Source organism: Jatropha curcas, unplaced genomic scaffold (genome assembly GCF_041381405.1).
Source record: "Jatropha curcas cultivar XTBG-Jc1 unplaced genomic scaffold, XTBG_Jcur_1.0 HiC_scaffold_631_pilon, whole genome shotgun sequence".
Lineage (NCBI taxonomy): Eukaryota > Viridiplantae > Streptophyta > Magnoliopsida > Malpighiales > Euphorbiaceae > Jatropha > Jatropha curcas.
In genome coordinates, this window is record NW_028322509.1 from 1,234 (window position 1) to 25,882 (window position 24,649).

Consider the following 24,649-nt stretch of genomic DNA (forward strand, 5'->3'; position numbering starts at 1 on the left):
TTTTTTTTTGGACCTCAAATTGATGAAAATCATTTTCTGATTTTCAAAATTTTTGATTCTTCCTTCTAAAAATTTTCAAAACGTCCTTTGCTTTCTGCATGTGAGCATTTTTGTTGCTGTAAGTTTCTTCTACAATGCTACTTGTCACTGCTTTTCTTACTTTAGAATATATTATTGGTTGCCTGTGAAGTTACTTCTAAGAAATATGAATTTATCAATAGTCAGGAATTCTAGATAAGCTGCTTGTTTGTTTGGATTTTAGGTGATGGAGAAGCTTGTAGATATTGTCCACTTTTTACTTTTGGAGATTCACAACATCTTTGGAACTGTTGGTATGTATTTGCTTGAGGTCTTAAAACCTGGATGAAAAGGTAAAAACATTTTTTTAAAGGGGGGGGGGGGGGGAACGGGGGAGGGAAACGCTTGTCAATCCGACTTAGTCTGGTTGAAAAATGGGTGATGGTTGACAACGAGGTACAATTTTCTAATCCGTATTATATATAAAGAAGTACTGAAGGTGGGGAAGACTTTGACAGGGCAACATACAATTAAGTTTTACATTATGACAAAAGATGACTCTTTAATATTTTGTATTTAGTGAATTAACCTGCATAATATCTTGAAATCCTTATGCATTGTGATTGTAGTGCTTTAGTTGCCTCGTTACAGTAGCTTGACTTCATATTATGATATAGAACAAAACTTCTAGTCAATTGGGTTACATTCTTCTGACATTAGGTGGGGTGAACTGAAATTTATTTCTAGGCGCCTAATGTGAAAAAGAAAAAAAAAAAAGCCCAAAGTTTTCCATATAAATTAGTTTCAGTTGTATTCAAAGAGTCAAAATTGAACAAAAATAAAATTATTTTAACAGTAATTAAAATAAAAATATTTTTTTATTCTTTCTCTTCCCCATTCTTTTACCTCCTTTCTCCTTCATATGAATGCATAAAAAAGAAATATACTTTATAAGTTTTATCACGTAAAAAATAATTTTTAATGTTTGATACAAAGATAAACATTGTATTAAATTTAGGTTTAGAAAGAGAGAAAGAGAGACGGTAAGGAGGTGAGAATTGAACAAAGAAGAAAATATTTTTCTTTAACTTTGACTTGTTGGATACAATTGAAACTAATTTTTTAAGTTTAGGCTAGATTTGAAATTAGCATAGATATTTGGGTCTTTTTGTCATTAAGCTATTTTTCCCAAATATTTTTTTGTTGCAAACATTAGCATTCACCTTACTTTCCTTTTCTTATGTTGAAAGGAAAATTTTGCTAAGAAAAGATACTTCCATAAATGTGTCGTTGGTTTTCACTATTTAAAACATATACTTCCATAAATGTTCCTTCTGACTTGTGAATTTTGGCAAACTTATTATCACAAAAGAAAAGTACATAAACACCACCCATCAAATAACTGATCATTGATAGTCACCATTGTTGGTCACAAAAAACCAACATCAATCATTGTCAACCACAATGGTCGTCGGTGCGCCTGTAAATGAACCAAGCGGCTCATGAACTGAAAAAACATGGAGACTTTAGGAGGGGTTCAAATCTTGTGGAGTGAAAAATAAACTACAAGGAAGAAGAATGGTCTTCTATGAATACGTGCTTTCAGTTCTTGACCTCTAAGGTGTTTCTTTGCAACTTGATGTTCATTGACTAAAATAGTTCTATTAATACTTAAATTTATAACCTGCAGATAGTGATGTATCAATCAAAGCATCTATGAACAATCACCAGAGATTGGGACCTGCTGGACTTTCTTTGCATTATGCAAATGTAGTTATGCAAATTGATTCTCTTGTGAGTGTGCCTTATCTTTTAACTGTTACTATATCTCATTCTGCATTTTCACCTATTTCATTTTCATAATCCTGCATTGTGGTACATGGTGTTGGCTGTATTGATACATAATCTGACATTTACGTAGAGGATTTATAAGTTCCTCTTGTATCAATTTAAGAGCAATCCATATGGGTGGACAAGAAAAACTGCGAGAAAGAGAGGAACTATTTTGCACCAATAAGTTTCTGCCGTGCAAGCATAAACAAGTTCTATTGTTTTCGAACTTAAATAATCACCTATGTTTCCTATGATGGAAAGAATAAAGATGAATTAGTGTTTTGATGTAGTTACAAAGAGATAACTCACAAAACTTAAATGCACTTGTCTATGGCAAAAACAACACATGGATGTTATGGCTGGCCACCAATATTCTTTACTATTTCACAATAGAATGGCCCCTGCCTAAGTCTCTTAATGAAGATAACATTGTTGGCTCTAACCAGACATAAAGAATTATGCTAGAATAGTAAGCCCTAAATCTATCAATTTTCTGGTATAGCCTATGGCCAAGGAGTGTTGGTGTAAGCACTGCAACTGGAGATGAGAGCGAAAACATGCAATGTCCAAATCAAATATTTTTTGTTTCCAGTACAGTAACCTCTTGCATTATATAATTCTTTGTTACAAACAATTACTTGAAATTATGTTAGCTGGTCATCTATTTGCTCCATGTTAACTACAAGGTATGATAAATTTTTATTATGTATGAGGGCTTGTATCCATTTAGAACTCTCATCATGGAGTCAGCAAGAGACCATAAAAAGATTTTCAGTGGCAGAGTTAATGGTGCACAAGGTTCTTTGATTCACCAGTTGCAATTTGCCTTGCCATGTTTATATATTTTTTTGCTCGTAGCAAGGCTCTCTATACACACGTTCTCTGACATTTCTGAACAAAGGATTCTATTGAAACATTGTTATTAGGCGTGCCTTACTTAAAGCTCAAGGGCTTATGCCTCAATTGTCTTCAGGCAGGCAAACTCACTTGGGCGATAGCCTCTAGATAGAGCACACGCCTTTAGCGCAAGAATGGCACACCTTTTTCTTAAACAAGCCACCTAGGTTTTTCTTTCAATAGAAAGCTGTCCAATTAGCATATGTTTATATAAAATAAATAAATAAAAGGAATAGAATGCAATACAAAACCAATGTGCTTTGCGATCCAGCCTAGGGATAGCAATGGATTGAATTTTTTCAGGTACGTAACCCAAACCAACCACAGGTATTACAGGTTTGGTATTGATATATGGGGTTTGGGTTTAGGGACTTGGGTGCTTGTAACCACATAACCCATTAATTTTAATGAACATACCCATGATATATGGGGTTTGGGTTTAGGGACTTGGGTGCTTGTAACCACATAACCCATTAATTTTAATGAACATACCCATGACTTTTAAGAGACATGAAAAAAACTTACCATTGAGCTACTTCAATTCTACTTATATTTATAATAGATGAAAGATAAATATTTTTGCATAGTGATAAAATAATATTTCTAAATTAAGTAATTTTTTAATTCCTTATATATAATAGTTTAGGTAAATTTCATGTAGTTAATCATGTAATTCAAAATATAATAATTAGTTATTAATTATATATTGACTTTTTTTTTTGAAAAAAATTAAATATATTGACTTACACAAAATAAGAATTTTTATTTACATAAAAATATATGATTCATTTTGTCAAAAAAAATATGATTTATATTTTATACCTATAAATATACATGTGTATGCATATATTAGATCTATTAGAAATAAGTGTACTAGTAATTATCACTAGTATTAATAACTAGTATTCTAATGGTATTATAATCATAGAGTTTCTAATTGTAAATAGTATTATAATCATACTGAATAATTTAAATAGACTAATATTCTAATGATATTATTATAATTATAGCCTTTTCAATTAATTAGTATTTCCTATGAGCATTATAATTACGTATAGTATTAAAATATCTCATAGTATAATGCCTAATAATTTGATAATTATGCCTACTATAATACCTAATTCTAATAGTATTAATTATAACCTTTCTAATTATACTTAATATTATAATTATAGCTTGTTTAATAACTAGTACTATTCCTAATAATGGCATTTTTTTATACTAAACAGGTATGTATACGGGTTTGGGTTATGTATGGTAATGTTGAATGGCATGGGTAATGCTGGGTATTGCAAGTGTTTAAATAGGCTTTGGTATCTTATATTTAAATGGGTATGGAAACAGGTAGGATAATTTTCAAAGGGTACCCAACTCATTGCCATTCCTAATCCAGCCTCCACTCCTGCATCTAGTACTCATTTCTATCTCCAATACCTTAAAATATAAATTGTTATGTTGCTATTTTCTTTTTCCTGATTTATGTGTGTTTTTCATGTTTTTCTGATTTTATTCTTTTTTTTCCTGATATCTTTAAATATAATTTTCTGATACATGTGTTATAATTTTCTTTTTCCATTTTTGCGCCTCACCTTGCTCTGATGTGCTTTCGCCCGGAGGCTATTGCTTAGGCCCCAACAGCCCTTTGAGCATTAGTGCGCCTTTTGCCTTAATCACTATGTAACACTTCCATTCTCTCAGGCGGCTCGATCAAGTTCTATGCTTCCAAATACAAGGGATTCATTGTACCAGAACTTGCCACCCAGTATAAAATCTGCTCTACGTTCCAAAATACAATCTTTTCAGGTTAAGGAGGAGGTATATATAGTTTGATAATAAATCTTTATATATATATATATATATATATATATATATAGGTATACATATTGAAAGAGCAATATATTTCCATCCAAGAAGTAAGAAAAAGAGAATTTAAGTTGCTATTGCCTCCTTCATTTCATGCAAGGCATTCTTTAATGAGTCTCAGCTATCTATATTTCATCTTTTATTACTTTGGTTGTTTTTTCTTCTGCAGCTCACAATTACAGAAATCAAAGATGAGATGGAAAAGACTTTGCAGTGGCTTGTCCCTATGTCCACGAATACAGCTAAGTAAGAAACATAAATTATTTTCTCTGCCTATATTCTTAATTTTGTTGCTTTTGTCTCTGCTTAATCAGGATTTTTATTGTTTTTTTATTGCAACTGGTTTGAAACAGAGCACATCATGGTTTTGGTTGGGTTGGGGAATGGGCAAATACTGGGTAAGTAAATTCCATATTTTTATTTTACCTACCAATTTTCTGAAAAAATCTCATTTTTGTTTAGATATTAAAAAATAAATTTTTGGCAAGTGGGAGGATGTCGGTGTGAGAGAAAATATGGGTTTTGTACATTACAGGTCTGAGGTTAATCGGAAACCTGCTGCTGGGCCAGGTGATATAATTCGGATTGAAACACTCCACCATGCAGACAAGGAGACAACAGAAGCCCATATTCTAGAACTTGTACTGTGGCTGAACCATCTGATCAACAAATCCAATTTTGGTGCTGGTGGTGATGGCAAGAAGTTGCCTATCAAGTCTACAATTTGCATGCCGCTTGAAAAGTTGAATGAGCAACCAAAGCATGAGTCACCAAATGTTCCTTCATTAACTATTGAAGACCACTTAATGTTAAAGGTTGTAAGTAAGAAAAAACGGACACGAGGAATTAGTAAGAGTCAGGACTTCGAGTCTGGGAAGACAGGGTTGAGAAAACATGATAGACTTAGTAAGAGCAGCAACTATTTCCCTAAAAATGAAAGCAAGGACCCCGTCATCGTTAAATGGCCTCCTTCTGTAGTACCAATTGTTGGGTTTGGTATTGACAAGGAGAAAGCTTTGGATGTGATTGACAGAGTTGAAGTGGTTAGATAAATTGCAGTGTGTGAAGGAGATGTATACATAATATTGCTGCACTATCAAATGTCACACTGCACCACACAGTATCATTTTGAACGGCCCAGATCTTATGATCCACAATGCAAAGGGTAGTGTTAGTTCTACTTCATACATCTGCTTGATTGTGAAACAATTGTCTACAGAAAAATAGATGCTGTTTGTTTGCTGGTTTATCTCTGACTGTCTGCTTTCTATAGCTTAGATTGGTTTGTAGAGAGTGCTACGATATCCATACAATATTTTATTTACTAAAGTCTATTTACGTATAAAACCTTGAGTTTTTCAAAAGAGATGTCATCAATTTAAAATTTTTATCTTTTTTTCTATTTTGCTATTTGAAAGTAAAAATCTGCAATTCAAAGTTTGGTTCGTGTCAATAGATCATGTGGACAGGAACTTGCTTCCCTTAGCTGTGCAAACAAGTCGCACATGAATTTCATACATTTGGTTAATCTTATATTTTCTATTGTTGGATAATCACGAAGGTTGGGCTTTTTCATGACTGATGACTTGGTTATATATAAAGCCATTACCATTAACAAATGGAATTTTGCAATTGATATAGACTTACGATGTTCAACAAAATAATTGTTGGTGATGTCAATTAGGTATTGTCTAATTGATCTTTTTAATAATGTAAGAGTAGAAGGTTTGAGTTCGAATCCTCTCGATCATAAGAATTTTCACATATTTGATGAGTTAATAAGTTAAGAGGAGAATTACCTTACGAATATGATGTATAAGAGAAACATGTCTATTACAATAGCGTTTACCTTGTTTATACAAATTTCTTGAGTGCATGTTAAGTAAAGATTTTAGAATATTCACAATCTGAGCTATATGTACAAAATGGATGCAATATGTTCAACTCGGGCTTTTTATTGTCAAGGCCCAAGAGGCCTTTCTGAAAGTTGGTTGACTGCTCCTGGTCCACAATTGGGCCTAGATCTAGGCTTGAGTCTGGACCGATGTTAACAATGCCCCTGCACATGGGCGTTTTTGGTTGCTCTCTATAAAAGAACCATTTAGTACTCTTTTTAGATCAGTAAATACATCTGAAAATTTGATTTCTAACTTTTTGCAAATGAATTATTTTCTGTATTTACAATTTGAACAACCTGATAATCTACATATGACAATTATAACTTTTTTTCCTAACTACATTGTATTCTCCCCCAATATTGGAAAAACTGATTTATCAAAATGACAATTGACAAATATAGTTATAAGTTTTAAATATTTAATTATAGATGAAACTTTATATCCGGCATATATTCTTAACCTCGTTTGAGTATTCACTGTGCTTTATAGTGGAGCATTTGGAACATATACCTTTACACCAAAAAGAATTATTAAGAGGAAAATTTATGATAATTTGTTGGCCTAATATAAATAAGTGATATTGCATGTATAATAGCATGTCTTCAAATTGGTACCTCGCAATAAATTGCAATAAATGATCTTACCATACCATTCTTTGTGAAACATGAGTAACAGGATGCTCAACGACTATTCCACTTGACATGCAATAATTATTAAAGGCATAATCTGAAAAATATGCTCTTAATCGAATTATTTGAGCAAACAATCTCGTAAATGCCAAAATTTGAGTCAATAACATGTTATGATCATCTTGTAGATACATTTATCAAAACCATAAAATATCTAAATTGTCCATATGGTTGATGAGTTGGCCTATAACTATCTCTTTGTATATGTTCTAGAAATGTAAAAGATTCAACTTGAACTTTGCTTGGAGATGACCTAATAATCAATTCATTACATTGAATTATGTTTTGGTTCATCAAATGTCTATAAGAGGATTCATAATTTTTCGTGTCACTGTTGATCTAGGATGAACCTATGGATCATACCAAACTATAAAAGCATTTGAATTTGTAAAATTCTCATTTATAATCATATTAATTTCAATTGTGTGAATATGCATGTAATGCAAGACAAATGATAAAACATGCAATTCCTTTAATTTGCATTATTATCCGATACAATATGTATACCAAATATCAAACCAAGAATTATTAACATATAATTATATTCCTTAGTAGAAATGAGTTTTGGAGCTATGTAAGAAAATCAGTGCAATCAATCATATGAAAAATTTCCTTAAAAAATAATTTTTTATTTTATTTTTTATCAACCGAGTGATAAGCAAATTCTTTTCAATCAAGGTTATTTGATTAGATTTTTTTGCTGAAAATTAAATAGACAATTTTACTCAATAAATCTAAATAGTCATTTATTTCTTAAAATTTTGTAACTTTTCAGTCTTTTCACTTATTTTTAAAAATAAATCTAAAAAGTTAAATAAACTTTTTTTCCAGAATCAAATAAATAAAAATAAGAAAAAATGCAAAAGAAGAGAGAAATGTACAATCACAAGTGAATAGAGTGAAAGAAAAAATGATATAAAATAGTTCATTTTGATGTCAGTAAGAAATTCTGGCCAAATACACCAAATTATAAAATGATTTTATTAGTTTAGACACTTGTAATTAAATTAATAAAAAATAAAGTTTGAGAAACTGAGAGGGTTAAATGTACAAAGTTCAGATACTAATTGATCCTCCAGAATAGAAACATCACCCTCCTATTTCTATCTAATAGGAGAGAATGGTATCAACATTTCTCTGTTGTAACTGTGCCTAGTCAAACTTGGGAATAACACGCTATTTTTGACATAAAAATAAAATTTCTTCCAAACATGTGCAAAAGAAAAACCTCTTGCATACGTTTACACTAAAGGTTAAAAATGCAGTAAGAACTTAAGCAGTTGGATTCCCAATCTTCACCCATTTGTCACTACCAAAAGTTCCATCATCTTAAAGATTCCAAGCACTCGAGATTTAAGAGTCCCCAAAAAGGATCAACCGATATCAATCATCTTCTTTTGGAGAATGATCAAAGTCTGCAGAAACAGTTTTCAGCCGGATAAGCACAGCATTCCCCATTTTGTACTACAAAAAGTTCTCTCATTTTAAGATTTTGAGAGCTTGTTTATGTGTCCCCACAAGGATCACTGATGATCAATCGTCTTCTTTTGGAGAATGACCTGACAAATCTACAGAAACAGTTCTTAGCTGGATAAGCTCTGCAATCACCTTTGGCGGCTGTTTCATTAATCTTTCCTGCTCAGACGGTTTCTTGAGCAGTTCTAGTTGTTCTAAATATTCATGCAACGTTTAATGCAAACAGGTCAAGGTTCACAACTATTCATTGAAATGAATGAATCACCACGTAAAGATACAACCGTGTATGCCAATGAATTATTTATGAAGAATATATATATATTTATAGTGATTTCTTCACATGCTTGATTTATAATTGATAGATTGGATCAGGAAGTGCATGAATGAGCAGACTAACGACAATATTTGATGATTAACAACAGACAAGTTTTTGGCTAAAGGAAGACATTCAAGACCATAATAGATGGGTCGATGAGTCGGGATACAAGTGGTTCAGCCAAATGACTAACCTAAGTTTTTTAACTCTAGAAAACTATGGAAAGTTACCAAGCCCATTGGTTGTTTTCTCCTTAAATTCTCAATTCCTCTTCCATTAGTTTTTGATTTCATTTTGAAATCTCCATGTTTTTCTTAATAGGTTTTTGTAGTATTTAATTCTCTCATGTTGACTTCCTAATTCAGTTCTCTGGTTAATAATTTTTTCGACTTAAATTAAATAATCTTTTGTATATTAGTTTTCAATTTAATCATCAAAGCAACTTAGAATTTCTTTTTTCATTCTTTGCAGAAAAAGAAAAACAGAAAAATGAAGATCAATAAACATACAAACAATCCTTCTTATTCAAGCAGATTTCAGCAACTATTTTTCTTCGATATTGTGGTTTTCAATTGGTTTTCTTTTTGATTAATTAAAACCTCATGATTACAGTACTGTTTTTTTCTCGCTGATTAATTAACTGTGAAATCTCTCTCAATTAGTTTTCAAGTTTATTTTCAATTCAAATCTTTTGTTTACAATTTTTTTTTTTTCTTTTTGATTAATTCACTTTGTGTTTTGGTGCTTCTTTTGCAATTATTCTTAAGAGTATCTTGGTGTGCAAATATATTTTTGACATATTCCCACAACTTGTTAGCTTTGATGATTCTACTTCTACTAGTTTTTCAAATTGAGAAACAGGAAAGAGAGTTTCAAGGAGAAGAGGGCAAAAATGGAAAATTTGGCAGAAGGGCCACCATTTATTATTTTTAATTATAAACTTTAACCCTAATTTGCTTTCAGGGTGTAATTGCTACCAAAGTTACTAATTGAGGTATAGATGATACAAATGTCAATTTCGTGTGAAATTGGAACAGCTTTTCAAGATAAAATGAAATGCTAAATCTCTCAAATGTTTAAATTTATATTTTCTGCAAGGTGACTGCCCAAAGATTATTAATGCATTATTTAGCTTGTCACCCTTTTCTATAAATGATTTACTTACAAAGTAATAGAAGGGTAAGAGAGTAAAGCAATTGAGTTCCAATGGGTCAATTCCTTTCAAAATCAATGAGTGCATAATCTCTAGGGGATTGATGTAATTTTCATTCTTTGCCTTGTTTCTCTTTTGCTTGGCCTGATAGACAATTATACCCAAACTTTGGTGCCTTTTGCAATTGTATCTAATCTTTTGTTTTTGGATAACCATTCTTAATTATTAAAAAAAAGGAAATAATACCAACAACTAAGCCTATTAGCTAAACATTTTTTTTTTTTAAAAAAAAAAAAAAAGGAGAAAGGAGGTTAAAAATTATTTTTAATTTGAATTAATAACAAAATATTATTGAAGTATTATACTACTTTTTTTTAAAAAATAACTTGTATGTAAGTTATAGTTGCAACTAAATTTTCAATTAGAGTAGAATTGTCAAAAAATAAAAATATGGTACAACAACAAAAAACTCTCAAAGTTTGGGATATATGTGCCTATTAGCTAAGCCCTTTTGATTTTCATAGGTTGAAGAGAATTTGTGAGCATATTATGCAAATGTTTCTAGAATTAACCACATGCTACTTACACCATGAAAGGATATTCTCTCCTCCATCCCTTTTCGTTAGCAAAATCAATGCGCTTCTGTAATCTGACCAGTTCTTTCTCAATCCACTGCAACAAAATCTTCCAAATAATGAAAAGGGAAAGAGAGAAGAAAAGTAATATAATAGCTTGTCTACCAAATGCAACAACAGCTGAAAACGATATCTTAAGGCTGAAAAAAACAAATAAGTAAATAGTGCAACATGGAAAGCCTTGTGCATTGAGACACTGCTCTTTATATGGGGACCAATCATAAAGTTTTCCTCAACAAAGTCATAATATTGGAAAATAAGTTTTTTTCACACTATTCACATTCGAAAACAATGCAAAAAACTCACTCTCATGGCTGGGCCCTCACTCCCAATATGCAAATCTCTGATACCAACATATTGATGCATTAAAGCACTAGCTAGCAGACAAATAAATTTTAAACAGATAATAGATATTCAAAAAAATACAAAAGAAAAAGACCGAGTAACTTGCTGAACAAGGCTAGGACTTTTATATGTTTTATATGTCTAATTTACATTTAATGCCATCTTTCATTTCCCAACCAAAGGAAAAGAAAACTTATCCCACTGCCACTTTAAAAAAAAAAAAAAAAAAAAAAGGTAGCCTATTGGAAAAAAGAAACCAGCCCGCTACAGTGGAAAATTAAAAAATAACAGAAAAGAACAACCTTTTCGCAGTGTCATCTCACTGTTGCAAATTGTTACAATGTTGCTAAACTATTAGATCCATGGTCACTAGCCACACTAATACTGCGCCCTCAAGCTTCTCCTACCTTCAAAACTTAGTATGTCAAATATCTTGCTTTCTTATATTTTCTTTTGGGAGTTTAATACTTTCTTTGTTAATTTCTTAGTTAGGAGTAGTATTAACTAGATCTCTAGAATCTATAAATACCTAAATAACCTGTTATTTTTCAAAATTTTGATGATGGAATAATAAGAAATTAATTTGAAAGGCTTAGTGCCTAATTTTTCTTCTCTATGTTTAGTCTTTCTGTTGTTTCTCCTACTACATGGGTACTGGTAACAACCATTTAAATACCAATTTCTTTCTAGATTCTACGTAAACTGGTATCGAAGTGAATTTGAACAAGATTTTGCGCTGGTCTTTTCTTTAAATTGCTGCTTATTTTGTGATAACAGAGACTTCCCCTCTCAGTTTTCCCATGTTAAAATGAACCAAAAAAAAAAAAAAAGAAATGCTTAAAACAAATTTGAGCAATGTCTTCATTGTCATTTGAAGGATTGCTTGAAGATTTGAATTTAAGGAAGCTCATCATTGTTCGTACTAGATCAAGAGCACTATGTGGATTCAAAGATTACAAGCTGAAGTTGGTGCTTACAGGGGACAAATTGAATGAGTTGCTTTACTAAGAGAAGTATATGTTGGTTGTTATGTTCACGCAACCAGGATCTTGTCACTGGCCTGCTAACAATAAAATCTGATTCAAAAGGTCAAACTTTTGTTTTACCACGATTCTTTCCTCGACGTATTGTTGCTAACAATTGCAAGCTCATTAAAAGGGGGCTCTAGCCTTAGACTCGATAGAGAGATCTATATCTCAATTTAGTTGAAAATAATTCTGCTTATTTCATTTCATGATTAAAGCCTCAAATTTATAGAGTACAAGTACTTACTAAAGTAATTCTACTAGAATAAGATCTTCTACCATAAATAAAATAGGAAACTAGTAATGGCAAGACTAATAAATAGAAAGACAACTAAATAGGAAAATTATTAAATAGGAAATCTCCTACCAAAAAGAGAAATATGAAACTACTAACTAAGAAGACAACTAAATAGTTGATCTCCCACCAAAAGTAAAATGGGAAACTCCTAAATAGGAAGACTAAACTGCAACTTGCCGTAATTGCATCTCTAACGTTACTCCCCTCCCGGAGGAAGAGCTGGTCCTCAAGCTTGAGAACTGCTCCCAAGTTGAGTATGTTGCTGGCCCATAAATGCGTGGGAATCTGCATCCAAATCTAATATTTCTATCCAAAATAATTTTTTACACTAATGACCAATTGAATATGGTTCGTCACAAATATAGCACAACACTTTGGTCCGTCTTCAGCCATTTCGACCCGGTTTAGTCGCTTCACAAAAGGAGTGGAAACACTACCAATGTTGTCCTTGTTGTCAATGCTTCTCCAATGTTATTGGTAGAATGAGCTATTGAAGGTGAGAATCTTTGGCTTGCAAATATTGAAGCACCCATTCTTGTATTTCCAACTTGCTCCAATTGTTGTTTCCTTTCAAAAGCTCTCGCCAGTTCATCGCAATAACCAAATTAGGTGGATTATGCATTTCGATATCCGACCTTATGGTTTCCGATAATCTGGCGTAAAAGATTGACTTGTTGGTCATCCTTGACTGTTGTAGCCCTTGCTAAGAGCACCAGGAATTGCCTTTGGTACTCCACAAAACTTGTTTGTTTTAAATTGACTAATTCACCTAAAGGATTACCCTTCATGGGTGGACCAACACAAAGATTGCAATAGTGTTTGAAACATCCCACGAGATTCCATGTTCTCTTGCTCCAATCTATAATACCATAGTTGTGCTTCCCCAACCATATGGAATTCTGCTAGCCCACCTTATCAACCTCTTGCATTTTTTGATTAAGAAAAATTGTTCACACCAGTGAAGCCAGCTTAATGCATCATCAAACCGATTATATGTAGGGAAATCCAATTTGGTGTATTGCGGAATTGTCACAGTAGCAGCACACGCCTCGAACCCTTCCGCAACTCCACCATTTTTGTTTTGTAGAGTTGACTTGCTACTTGTCACCTCGATTCCCTTATTTCAATTTCTGGTTGATCCGCTAAGAAGTTCCTGCACTTGCCGAGTTAGATTCTACAGCGGGGTTTCATGTCGAGATTCAACTTGGAGCATTCGAGCTTCATTATGTGCCTATAGTTCTTGTAAAAGAGCTTTGATCTCACTGGTTGAATCTCCTATGACGTTTGGCTCTGATATCAAGTTGTTATGTTCACTCAACCAGGATCTCGTCACAAGCCTGTTAATATAAAATATGATTCAAAAGGTAAAACTTTTGTTTTACCACGAATCTTTCCTCGACCTATTGTTGCTAAAAATTGCAAGATCATTAAAAAGGAGCTCTAAACTTAGACTCATTAGAGAGTCTAGATCTCAATTTAGTTGAAAATAATTTTGCTTATTTTATTTCATGATTAAAGCCTCCAATTTATAGAGGAGTACAAGTACTTATTAAAATAATTCTACTAGAATGAGATCTCCTACTATAAATAAAATAGGAAACTACTAAATGGTAAGACTAGTAAATAGAAAGACAACTCAATAGGAAATTTATTAAATAGGAGATCTCCTACCAAAAAGAGAAATAGGAAACTACTAACTAAGAAGACTAAATAGTTGATCTCCTACCAAAAATAAAATGGAAAGCTACTACATGGGAAGACTAAACTGCAACCTGCCGTAATTGCATCTCTAACATTGTTCTTAAAAGAGCTCCCCTTATTATCTAAATTTTTAACCTTTAAAAATGATTAATTTCACTCATTGTTCTTCAAATTATTGTTAGTTCACTTTATAGGTCCTCGGTTTCAATTTTGTAACAAAAAAAAAAAATTTATGGGCCCATTCATCTCTTCTACCATTTCATGTCTTGATATATTATTACCATAAGGCTGCTAGGGCTGCCATTACCAACGGAGGCAAATACAAAGAAACCATGACTTGTGGCTCCAAAGGAACCAAAAGCAATAATGAGATCTTTTTACCATGTAAACAATCCTTTCCACTTTGCTAGTCTTTGGATATTAGGATGTAGCTATAAACAGAACAGAATGGAGGTAAAAATGATTTGTGTAGCAAACCCTAGTTAGTTAATGTTACCGATTTTACCTTTGTCCTATTTATTAACATATCAAATGATTTTAAAATTCCCCTTCAAAAAAATTTTTTTTTTTTTGTACAAAAAATATTTCAAAATTTTCCAACCTATACTTTGCTTCGCATTGATATTAATTTGATCAAAGCGTATACTTGAAATAAAAGATTCAAACCCAACTAGTTTGAAACTAAGGCTTGGTTGTTGTTGTATTTCCTTCAGTTGGATCAATGACCAGTCCTACGCTAGGTTGATGTCTAGGCTAGTTGCAATAACTATGTTCTGCTGTCTTAAAGAAGTGAAAAAAAACACTACAGAAAACAATTAACATTTTCAAACAAAGCTAGCATAAGTAAATGACACTTACATCTTTGGTTATATGCTCATGCAAACATTTAGCCTTCTGTTCAAGCTCCATCTATCAAACAAAAATGTTCATGTTATTTTATGGAGTAAACCAAATCTTTATTCATATTGGTAAATAAAAGGGTACAAAAGTTGGTACATGATGAAAGTAGTTATACTTACATATCATACTCCATGTAACCATCCTCTTCTATCCAATTAAACTTTTTTCTCTAGTTAGGAAGCAAGAAAAGCTTGTATAGTAGGCATTGGATTGATTGAAAAAATATTCTTTGGGCTAGACTATATCTTATAACTTTTCTATTTGACTAAAAGAGTTATTCCCCTGACATGAAGTACTAAGGCCTCCATGAAAACTATTTCAAAATTCTTTGCCAACAACCAAAAGAAAGAGATAAAACTAGATAATATCAAAGCCAATTCTGATTCTTTTCTTTTCCCTCTTTCATAGGTTTGCTTTTCTCCAGTATTCAATTTGAAGGTATTGTTTAAATAATGACATATTACATGTATAATTTAAGCTACTTGAAAAGAAATCATTTGACTTAGAGCTTGAGTTAACAAAAAGTTTACTCAAGTTTAAACCAAATAATTTAGGGTTTCCCATAACAAGGAGTCAAAAATTCAAATTCAAGCATCTCAAGCATACCATCAAGCTCCATGTGTGAAAAATATAACTCAATTGAGTTTGAGTTCAATTTTAGCTTTCAGTTTTCAGTAGAATTGACTTAGATCAATCCTCAAGCATTAGATAAAAATAGCAATGCTTGGTGATAGAATCGATGCTTAAAATTAATCAACGTTTTGCAAACGAAGTTGTGTATATATCTTGAATTTGACTGTCTACTTGTCCTCTCAATCTATATAAATCAATTATTAATTCACAGATACTTACAGCAGTAGGCTTTTTGAGTAAGCCCATTTCCACTATTTGTCTCAAATCATCAATCTCTTCCTGCAAATAATAGCACGGGATTTTAAAAAAATAAAATAAAATAAAAAGGACTTATGGATGGACTCAATTCACGCTACGAAATGAAACTTAAGCAACATCTAATAACTAAAAACAGACTAACAGAAAAGTTGAAACGTAATAAGAAAGAAATTTTCAACACATAAGGGTTGTAGAATATGATTTAAAAATGATGAGTGCAAATGACAGGTTGCATTAGCATTGACATGATCACTTGATTTGTTATAGGACTGAGCATGGTAAAATCGGGTAACTATTGAGAAATGAATTTGTTAAAACCATGTTTAAGATAACTCAGTTTGCAAATTAGCTTCATAAAATACTGAAGGACATATTACAAGTCTATAGATTTACTTACAATTACAAATCAGGACAACATTTTCTGAAAATGAATCCTTCCATCAAATCCATAAATTCTAAAAAATGTTAAAACCTAATTGTAGCCCAAGTATTGTAGCTAGTTGCTGACATAAGCATGATGTTAGCAGGAAGTCAACATTTTTCATATGCAATAACAGCAATTCCCAGTAATTTTTTACTCTGTTGCAAGATTGATCTAGGATTAAGTGGTGATTCAGTCGGAATACATATACTTTCCCTGTAATTACTCAGATATCATGTTAATTAGGCTACTAATGACCAAAACAGAAATATAGACCATCAATTTAGCAAAGTGTTTCAATTGTTATTTTTCTTGGACGATGCACAACCATTACAGCTGTTACAGTTTTTACATTTTTTTTATTTTTTTATTTTTTTATTTTTGGCTTCAAAAGGATTTATAGCACCAGCCATGTGACTTGACATTGCAATACTGAAATCCAGCAAACAGCGAGTCTTATTGGAAGCCTCAACATGTTACAGACTGCGTGATAGGGTGGCTGTAGTTTAGTTGTTAGAATTCTGCATTATGGATGTAGAGACCTGGGCTCAAATCCCAGCAGCTCACACTTTTCATCCGCCAAAAGACAAAAGAAATACCATGTAAGAGGTGCTGGAAAAAAAAAAAAAAAAAAAAACACCTGCAAAGGTTAACACATCATCTTAACTGTTAAACAGCGTACAAGTCAACTTATAGTACTGCTTGGTGCATAAGCATAAGACAGCATTTAACAAGCATTCCAGCTAAAAGAAAGTTTAGTGTTATTGTAATGCATCATGGAGCATCTGATAACAATGAGTTTGTCATCCTTAGAGCAGGAAGAGTTTAATTACCTCGGAAAAGTCAAAATCTGATAGCATGGAAACTTGAACATCTTTTGGAATAGTGGAAAGTCTTAGAACAATTTCACTATTGGTTTTATCAGTTTTTGAGGTGTGCTTTATTCCTGAGAAGCAAATATAACATAGAATGAATCCAAACAATTCAAAGAAAAATATAAGCCACCACCCAAGTCTTATAGTGATAATTAAATGCTCTAGTAGACAGGAATGCCTAATTACAGCTAAATTACCTGTTACTTGCAAAAGCTGGTGAGAATTTCTCTGCATGCAGTCTCTTGGATCATTCTTTACTCTCACAAAACTTCCCACTACCTTGCTCCCAAAGCTTTCAGGATCCTTTAACAGCTCCTCCACTAAGCTCCTTCTTAGGTAGACAAGTTTGATATTATCAGAAATAATAGATGCAAAACAGCTTTCTTGGACCCTTGGATCTGCTTCCATCTCTTTAAATTTTTTACCAGAGCTCTCAGTTCTCTGTTTCTTGTGAATTTGCAAGGTTTTTTCATTCTTTTCACGGGAAAAGCTTTCAACTTCATCCCATTTTTCATCCTCATCTGATGAAACTAAGTTCTCAACAAAGTGGACTTCCAGAAGATTATATAATTTATTCTTGTTCATAGATTTCCTCCTAAAAACTGAATAAAGCTTGTCATCACAAAGGATCCTCTTCCTTTTACTTGGATCTAAAAGTCCTTTTTCTTTAATGTATTCACAGATGATTGAATGAACATCATACTGTGATAACTCTTTTGTTGTATCTTTACCAAGATATCTAAGAAACTCAATAAGAGGCTCTGATCCCCACCCCATAAATTCCAATGCCTTGGACCCCTTCCCTTTTCCAGTTGTTCCAAATTCTTCAGCATCACCCAGATCGCTATCAGAGTTTATCAGTACTATGTCTTTTTTGCCTTTGCCAAATGTATTTGATTTGAAGCTGTACTTGGAAGATTGACCCTTCTTCAACCTGGCATCTGCGGAATAGACATCATCCAAACTCAAACCTTCATCTTCTTTTATGATGTCCCAATATTCCAAGAACAGGCATTCATATGTGTTTCGGTCTCTTAAATCTATCTTGCCCTGCAAATTAACAATTCTTCAGTGAAAAAGAAACAATCACCAAGCAAAGAAAAAGAAACTTCATCAAGAAAAAGAAGAGAGTATATCAATATTCTAGAACTCTTAGTTCAAAATCTGATGTCCCTATTTGAATTTTATTCAGCTTTAGATTTAGAATTAGACTAGCCACTTATCATAAATTTCCTCTTTTGCCTTTTTGTTAGCTGGTCTGAACTTTGTCAATAATAATTTAGCAAAAGTAAATTACTGGTTATATGTTACTAATAGATGACAAAGCCTCAAGCTATTTATCCTAGTGAGAAAATTTCATCAAGTATTGAAAAATATCACAAGGATAACTAAAGCTTATAAAACTAATTTTTAAACAATTTAATGGTATCTAGAATAATTGCTTTTCAACAAAGTTTTAGAAAAGTTGTGAGTAATAATATACTTGAAAACAAAGATGGTAGAAGAGCAGAGATGAGAAATGTATGTTACTGGCCATAATACATTGCTTTCCCTCCAAAAGATCAGAAGATCAATTTACAGTGCAACCCAACAATATTGCTATAATATGTATAATTGAATTTGGAAGTAGTATATGCTACAAGATAAGAAATCCATTTCCTTCTCTCTCTCTCTCTCTCTCTCTCTCTCTCTCTCATTAACTAAACATCTATGTATTGCTGAAGTTCAATGAATCATGTTTGTGTTTCACAATCTTTTAGATCTGAATAACATAAATGCTCCACTGACAGAACGAAAAGCTGAGTTGTTCAATCTTAATATATAATTCTTTCTGTTTCTTTATCATCATTTATTGGCATTGACAAAAACCATATTCTCTACAGATTACCCAAACATAAGCCATCAGCTGCTACTAGTTATATACAAGTACTACGTTTGGCATTTCTGAAAGGCAACATGTAGCCTGAGAAAAGCAGTATTCAACAAGCAACTCCATTTTGCTAATTTAAAAATATGAAGCCTTCAAGAATTCAGATATGTCTATAGCACTTACAGGATAACTTACATACCCCATCAGCATTCAAATCTTCTTTTTCTTCTACAAACAACACAAGCTCTAAACACTCGGTACATAGTCCTTTCTTCCCTCTAACAGGTGCAAACTCAGCAGCACCGGTGCAATGTCCACCTACAGCATTAGGACAGCAGTAGCAATAGAACTTTGGGATTTATGGCATATTAGACAAGAATGCCGATCTGAAATTAATTAAGTATATCAATTATAAGGACAATGGCACATAAGTTTGCTGAAAATATTCTCCTATAAAAATTAGTTGCAAAAGATTTCCTATAATATTCAACCATGAAAAGTAGCTGAGGAACAAGAAAATAAATTAAGGCTCCATTCTTTCACTGAAAATGACTTCCTATGGAATTATGTCCTCTATTTGAGAAAACAAATTATTTTACAGTCTTTATTTGTAACAATTAAAATATGCAAAATATTATTTTTTTTGGCATTTGGAATAATGTCTGGAAAAATTTATTTTCCCCCAATGAACAAGATTATGAGAACAGTTCAAACCTATAACAACCATATATTTTTCCATTTGATTTTAATAAAGAGACAATTAGAGAAAACAAGCAAAAAATCAGGTAAGCATTGCCAATATTGAAGTGGTTGATGGATTAGTGACAATGGACCAAGATGATTATCTTGTGGAGTTTTTTAATCTATTTTATGGTTTGTAAAAATCTAAAGTATAACTTCTCTTTTTCCACATAGACAATCAAAACTAGAAGAAATGGGAAAACATTTTCCACAAACAAACAGAGCCTACGATAGTAACATGGCTTTGCCATTACCTGCACACATGCCAAAGCCAAACTTATCCTTGTTACATGCTTAACAATGAATGGAATACAATCGTCAAAATGTCATGTCATATTAATTCAATGAGTAATATGAGTGTCTTACCACAAGTCCAGCGTTCTCCAGTCTCTGTAAATGAATCATCTTTTCCCACACACCTTGGATGATAAACCTTCAAACAATCACTGAAGAGAGGAGACAAAGTTACTAGTGTAATGTAGACAGCATTTTATGTTGAGACATGTAGTGCTGAATCCATAGAATTTGTCTGTGTGGGCAACACTATATTATCATATATAAAATTCTAGATAAGTACAATAAACACATGCCAACTGGGCGCGCAAACATATGCATTTGCAAATAAACACAAGAATTTAACAAAACCATCCTTTTCAAATTTTCAGCAAACACATATATGTAAAACTCACAAATATTATGCAAATTAAATCAACACATGAACATTAATAGCATTATTTTTTCACAAGAAAAAATCTTGTTTTTTCTTTTTACTTATTGATGCAGATGCATATTTCTTTTCATAAAATTTCACATTATAACCTAAATGAAACAGGGGACAAGAGAGACGAAGTTCTAAATATTGGTTTCACCATGGTTAATATGCAGCAGAATCAGACAAGTAGTGAGTGATATTGTTGAAAAGATAGGGCAGAGAACAAACTCCAGAACACACACAGGTTCTGAAATTCAACCTCAAATAGGAGATATATATATATATATATATATATATAGCGCTCTATTTTACAAGATAAATAATATAAAAACTAGATGACATCCATGAAGAATCCATACTTAGGTTACTTGGACACTCAAAAAATAAACTTACCTTCTACCTAACCCCACTAGTAGACTTGCCAACAAGAACGTACATAATAACTAGAGTATCCAAATATATTCTCAATCTCCAACACTCCTTGAGAATTTTCTGTGATACTCCAACCATTTCCTTAAAATCTCAATCTTGCCATAGGAATCTGCAATTACGTCTTCAAACATATAATACACTAGGTGAATCACTTGGTTCTTTCTGCAACTTAGGAAATGAAATTTCACACTATGATTGGATCTTCCATGTTGGACAGTATTGCTATCTCTTGTGAAGAATTAAAGTCTTCATCAATTTTCTTCTTATTTTTCTGAGTTAAATTTGCATATATTTATACACAAAAGAGAAGAGAGAAAAAATCAACAAAAAAAACACATAATTCAACACCTAAATCAAACACAATCAAATCTAAATCATATACAATCACACGAGCCAATACTCCTCAAGTTGGTGCATAGATGTTGCACTTGCCCAACTTGCAAACTAAGTTATGAAAAGGGTTTGCTATTGAACCCTTTAGTAAATACATTAGCAAAGTTGATTATTGGTGGTCGCATGAGTAAGCTTGAAGAGACCCTGGATAATTTTTTCTTTTATGAAGTTCCTGTCAATCTCTACATTCTTCGTATGATCATGCTGAATTGGATTTTGTGCAAAATTAATAGCAGCTTTGTTATCACAAAATAGGGATGAATTCTCTCCTTTAGAAATTTGCAGTTCTTCCATTAACTTCTTTAGCCATAATATCACATGCACCTTGATGCGTGGTTCTATATTCAGCTTCAGCACTTGAACGTGCTACCACATTCTGCTTTTTACTTCTCCAAGTAACTAGGTTTCCTCCAACAAAGGTACAATAACCAGAGGTTAATCTCCTATGATCAGGAGAGCCAGCCCGATCAGCATCAGTAAAGGTTTCAATTTAGTGACCATGCTTAATGAAAACTAAATATTTTCCAAGTGCAGATTCTAAATATCTTAAAATGCAAAAACCACTTCTAGATGAGAACTGCGAGGATCATGCATGTATTGGCTAACTAAACTTTATAGAATAGGTTACATTTGGTCTAGTGTGTGGAAGACAAATCAGACTTTGATGTCGACTTAGATCAACTGAGTCTCCCGCTCCTGTTACGAATTCCCTAACTATATTATTGTTATTTTTTTGCATTATTATTATTATTTGTATTATTATTATTATTAGTTTAGTCTATCCATAATAATATGAATGAGACTTTAATGATTCTATTGATCTATGACAGTGCATACAAATATTCCTTGAATAACTGGAGTTGTAACACTAAAGATTAGTTTCTAATTGTAAATCTCAAATTCCTAGGCCAATAGCCTTCTTGCGCGAGAAATCTTCTTTTCATCGTCTCCAATTACAACCATATCAGCAACATTGAAAGTCTCCTTTCACCAGCAGTTCATCTACATACAAAGCTACAATAAGTTGCTTCTCACCTTTACTTTCTCTTACATATAAAAAATAGCATCATTCTTTCTCCTCCCAAAGCCATGCTCTAAGAAGTAATCACTGAGGGGCCTTCTTTAGCTTGTACATCATCCCCTCTTCTAAAACCTTCAAAACCATCAAGTCACTCCAAAGAGCTTTTTTAAGCAAGCAATCCAAAGGTTTCCCATCCAGTGACACATTTGCCATCCCTTTTAAGCAGCAATCAGCACTTGTATCTTAATGGTGTCATGCTTCTCTACTAGTGTAAATATGTCGGCATAGTTCTCCCCCAGTTGGTGTGCAAACATTTGCCAACTTCAAGTCTTAATTATAGTTTCACCATATAACTTTTAGAAGTCATTTGACGAAGTAAAGAACAATTCATACTATCTCTATCAACATGCACCTTCAGATTTCTGTTTTCTTTTGTAGACAACATTCTGACCTAGAATGTAGTTTATTGTTACCTGTTGCTGAATTCACAAATCTTCACAGAATTTGTTGAATTCTATTGAAAGTATACTCGATTCTATTATCAGATATCACATAAGTCAATTACTTGAAAAAGAGATAACTCGAGATTTAGTATAGATGATATAAAACCAAGTCATCCTTGTAAAATCATCAATGAACATCTGTGTGCACAATCTAAATATCTTCTTAGCTGTCCAAGCTTTACCGATTGGCAATTTGAAAAGCTTTCTATATAGTTTCCATAATGGCAGCATCCATAAACTTCATTACTAAAAAACTGTCACTAAACCATTTGAACACATAAATGTCATAGAATTTTTAGGTTGTAATTCCCAACCTATTATGCCACGTCTTAGGATTCAGCAAATAAATTCCAATTGAAAGGTTAACCATTGTCAACCAATTTAACTTAGCTATCTCAGCACCATTTGGGCAAAGAAAAATTGCGGACAACCCATTTTATTAAAAATATTTATATTATTATTTGATATTGATATGCTTAATAATAAATAAAATAAATACTAGTATTAAGTGAATACTAATAAACAAAGAATGGAAAACAATATCATACATACACGCACAGCAGATTTTTCTTTTTTCCCTTTTCAAGAGAACACACGTGGGACAAAGACAAGATACGTCCTATCAAAATCATGCAATTTTGACAAGCATATTTATAAATTTATAAATAAATAAAATATCTAAATCTAAAAAACGATGAATAATTTCCCATTATACACCAAAAAAAATGATGAATAAGTAAATGTAAATGATATTAACTAAGAATTAAAATATAAATTCTTCAATTTAAAAATATTAGATGTATATATATGTATTCAATTTATCAAAAGCGAAGAAAAGAAATAACAAGACAAACAGTTGAGAAATTATTCTAATCCAACCGCTCAGAGGTTCAACCGGTTCGAACCGGTTGAAGCCAGAACAGAAATTAAATTAATATGAAATAATAAAAAGAATACATGCATATATAATATTTAATATAAAATAAGTAATATAAAATAGCAAAGGTACAATGACAGAAGGCAACAAAATCTGAAAAGACAAAACTATGCTTCAAAGGAAGAAAATGCTCCAAAAAAAAAAAAAAAAAAAAGAGGAACAAAGAAAAAGGATTATGCAAAACCAAAACAAAACAAAGTAATGGGTTGGAAGAGGAACAAAACTGACGGATTGTCGCATAGAATTAGGTCTCCGCCGTCTTTGCAAACGAAGCACCAATCTTCAGAGTCTCTTTCTTTAACAATGTGTCGTTTCTTCTTGCCCCCCTTCATCGCAAAAATGCAAAAAATCCAAGTGGAATCGGACACTGCTGACTGCTGACTGCTGGCGCTGCGCTTAGGTTTATTTATATTACAAGACATTAGACATTCTTGGTGGATGAACGTTTCCTTTTTCTTCCCTTTCCTAGGCCATCTGAAACTTCGGATTCCAAAAATAGCCCTATCTGCAATGCAACGCTATTTCAGTTTATTAGTATTAACTTTTGAGGGTAGAATGGGCAAACAGCGGATATTTGCGAAAAGGATCCAGACTCATTAACAAATTTCCCTATTTTGTAGTCATTCCAATTCAAATTCATTTAATATTACAATCCAATTAAATTTACTATAATAATTACTTCAGTTCCCAAATTCTTTCAATTTACTATATTTAATTTTAATTAATAATTTATATCTATATAGATAGATATAATTTTTGGCTTAATATATAAATTCACCCATCACTAAAAAAAACGCACAATTGCG

The 24,649-nt window shown here is 32.3% G+C and overlaps 1 protein-coding gene and 1 pseudogene across 2 annotated transcripts; one reads left to right on the forward strand and one right to left on the reverse strand.

The window, feature by feature from the left end:
- Positions 1 to 262: 262 nt before the first annotated feature.
- On the forward strand, positions 263 to 5,975 carry LOC149491770 (protein PSK SIMULATOR 1-like; the record flags this gene model as incomplete). The annotated part of the gene is given in 6 exon segments (XM_089717054.1): positions 263 to 332; positions 1,709 to 1,812; positions 4,447 to 4,563; positions 4,781 to 4,857; positions 4,965 to 5,009; positions 5,147 to 5,975. Coding segments are annotated over 6 exon segments (930 nt in total), but the record flags the coding sequence as incomplete, so codon positions are not given.
- A 2,181-nt stretch (positions 5,976 to 8,156) lies between these two features.
- Positions 8,157 to 24,343, reverse strand: LOC149491771 (uncharacterized protein At5g08430-like; annotated as a pseudogene). The gene is made up of 9 exons (XR_016319279.1): positions 24,072 to 24,343; positions 20,212 to 20,291; positions 19,304 to 19,490; positions 17,432 to 18,284; positions 17,193 to 17,305; positions 15,900 to 15,959; positions 15,006 to 15,056; positions 10,745 to 10,815; positions 8,157 to 8,885 (listed from the first exon to the last, which is right to left on the reverse strand). The product of XR_016319279.1 is annotated as an uncharacterized protein At5g08430-like (transcript).
- Between the last annotated feature and the right edge of the window lie 306 nt (positions 24,344 to 24,649).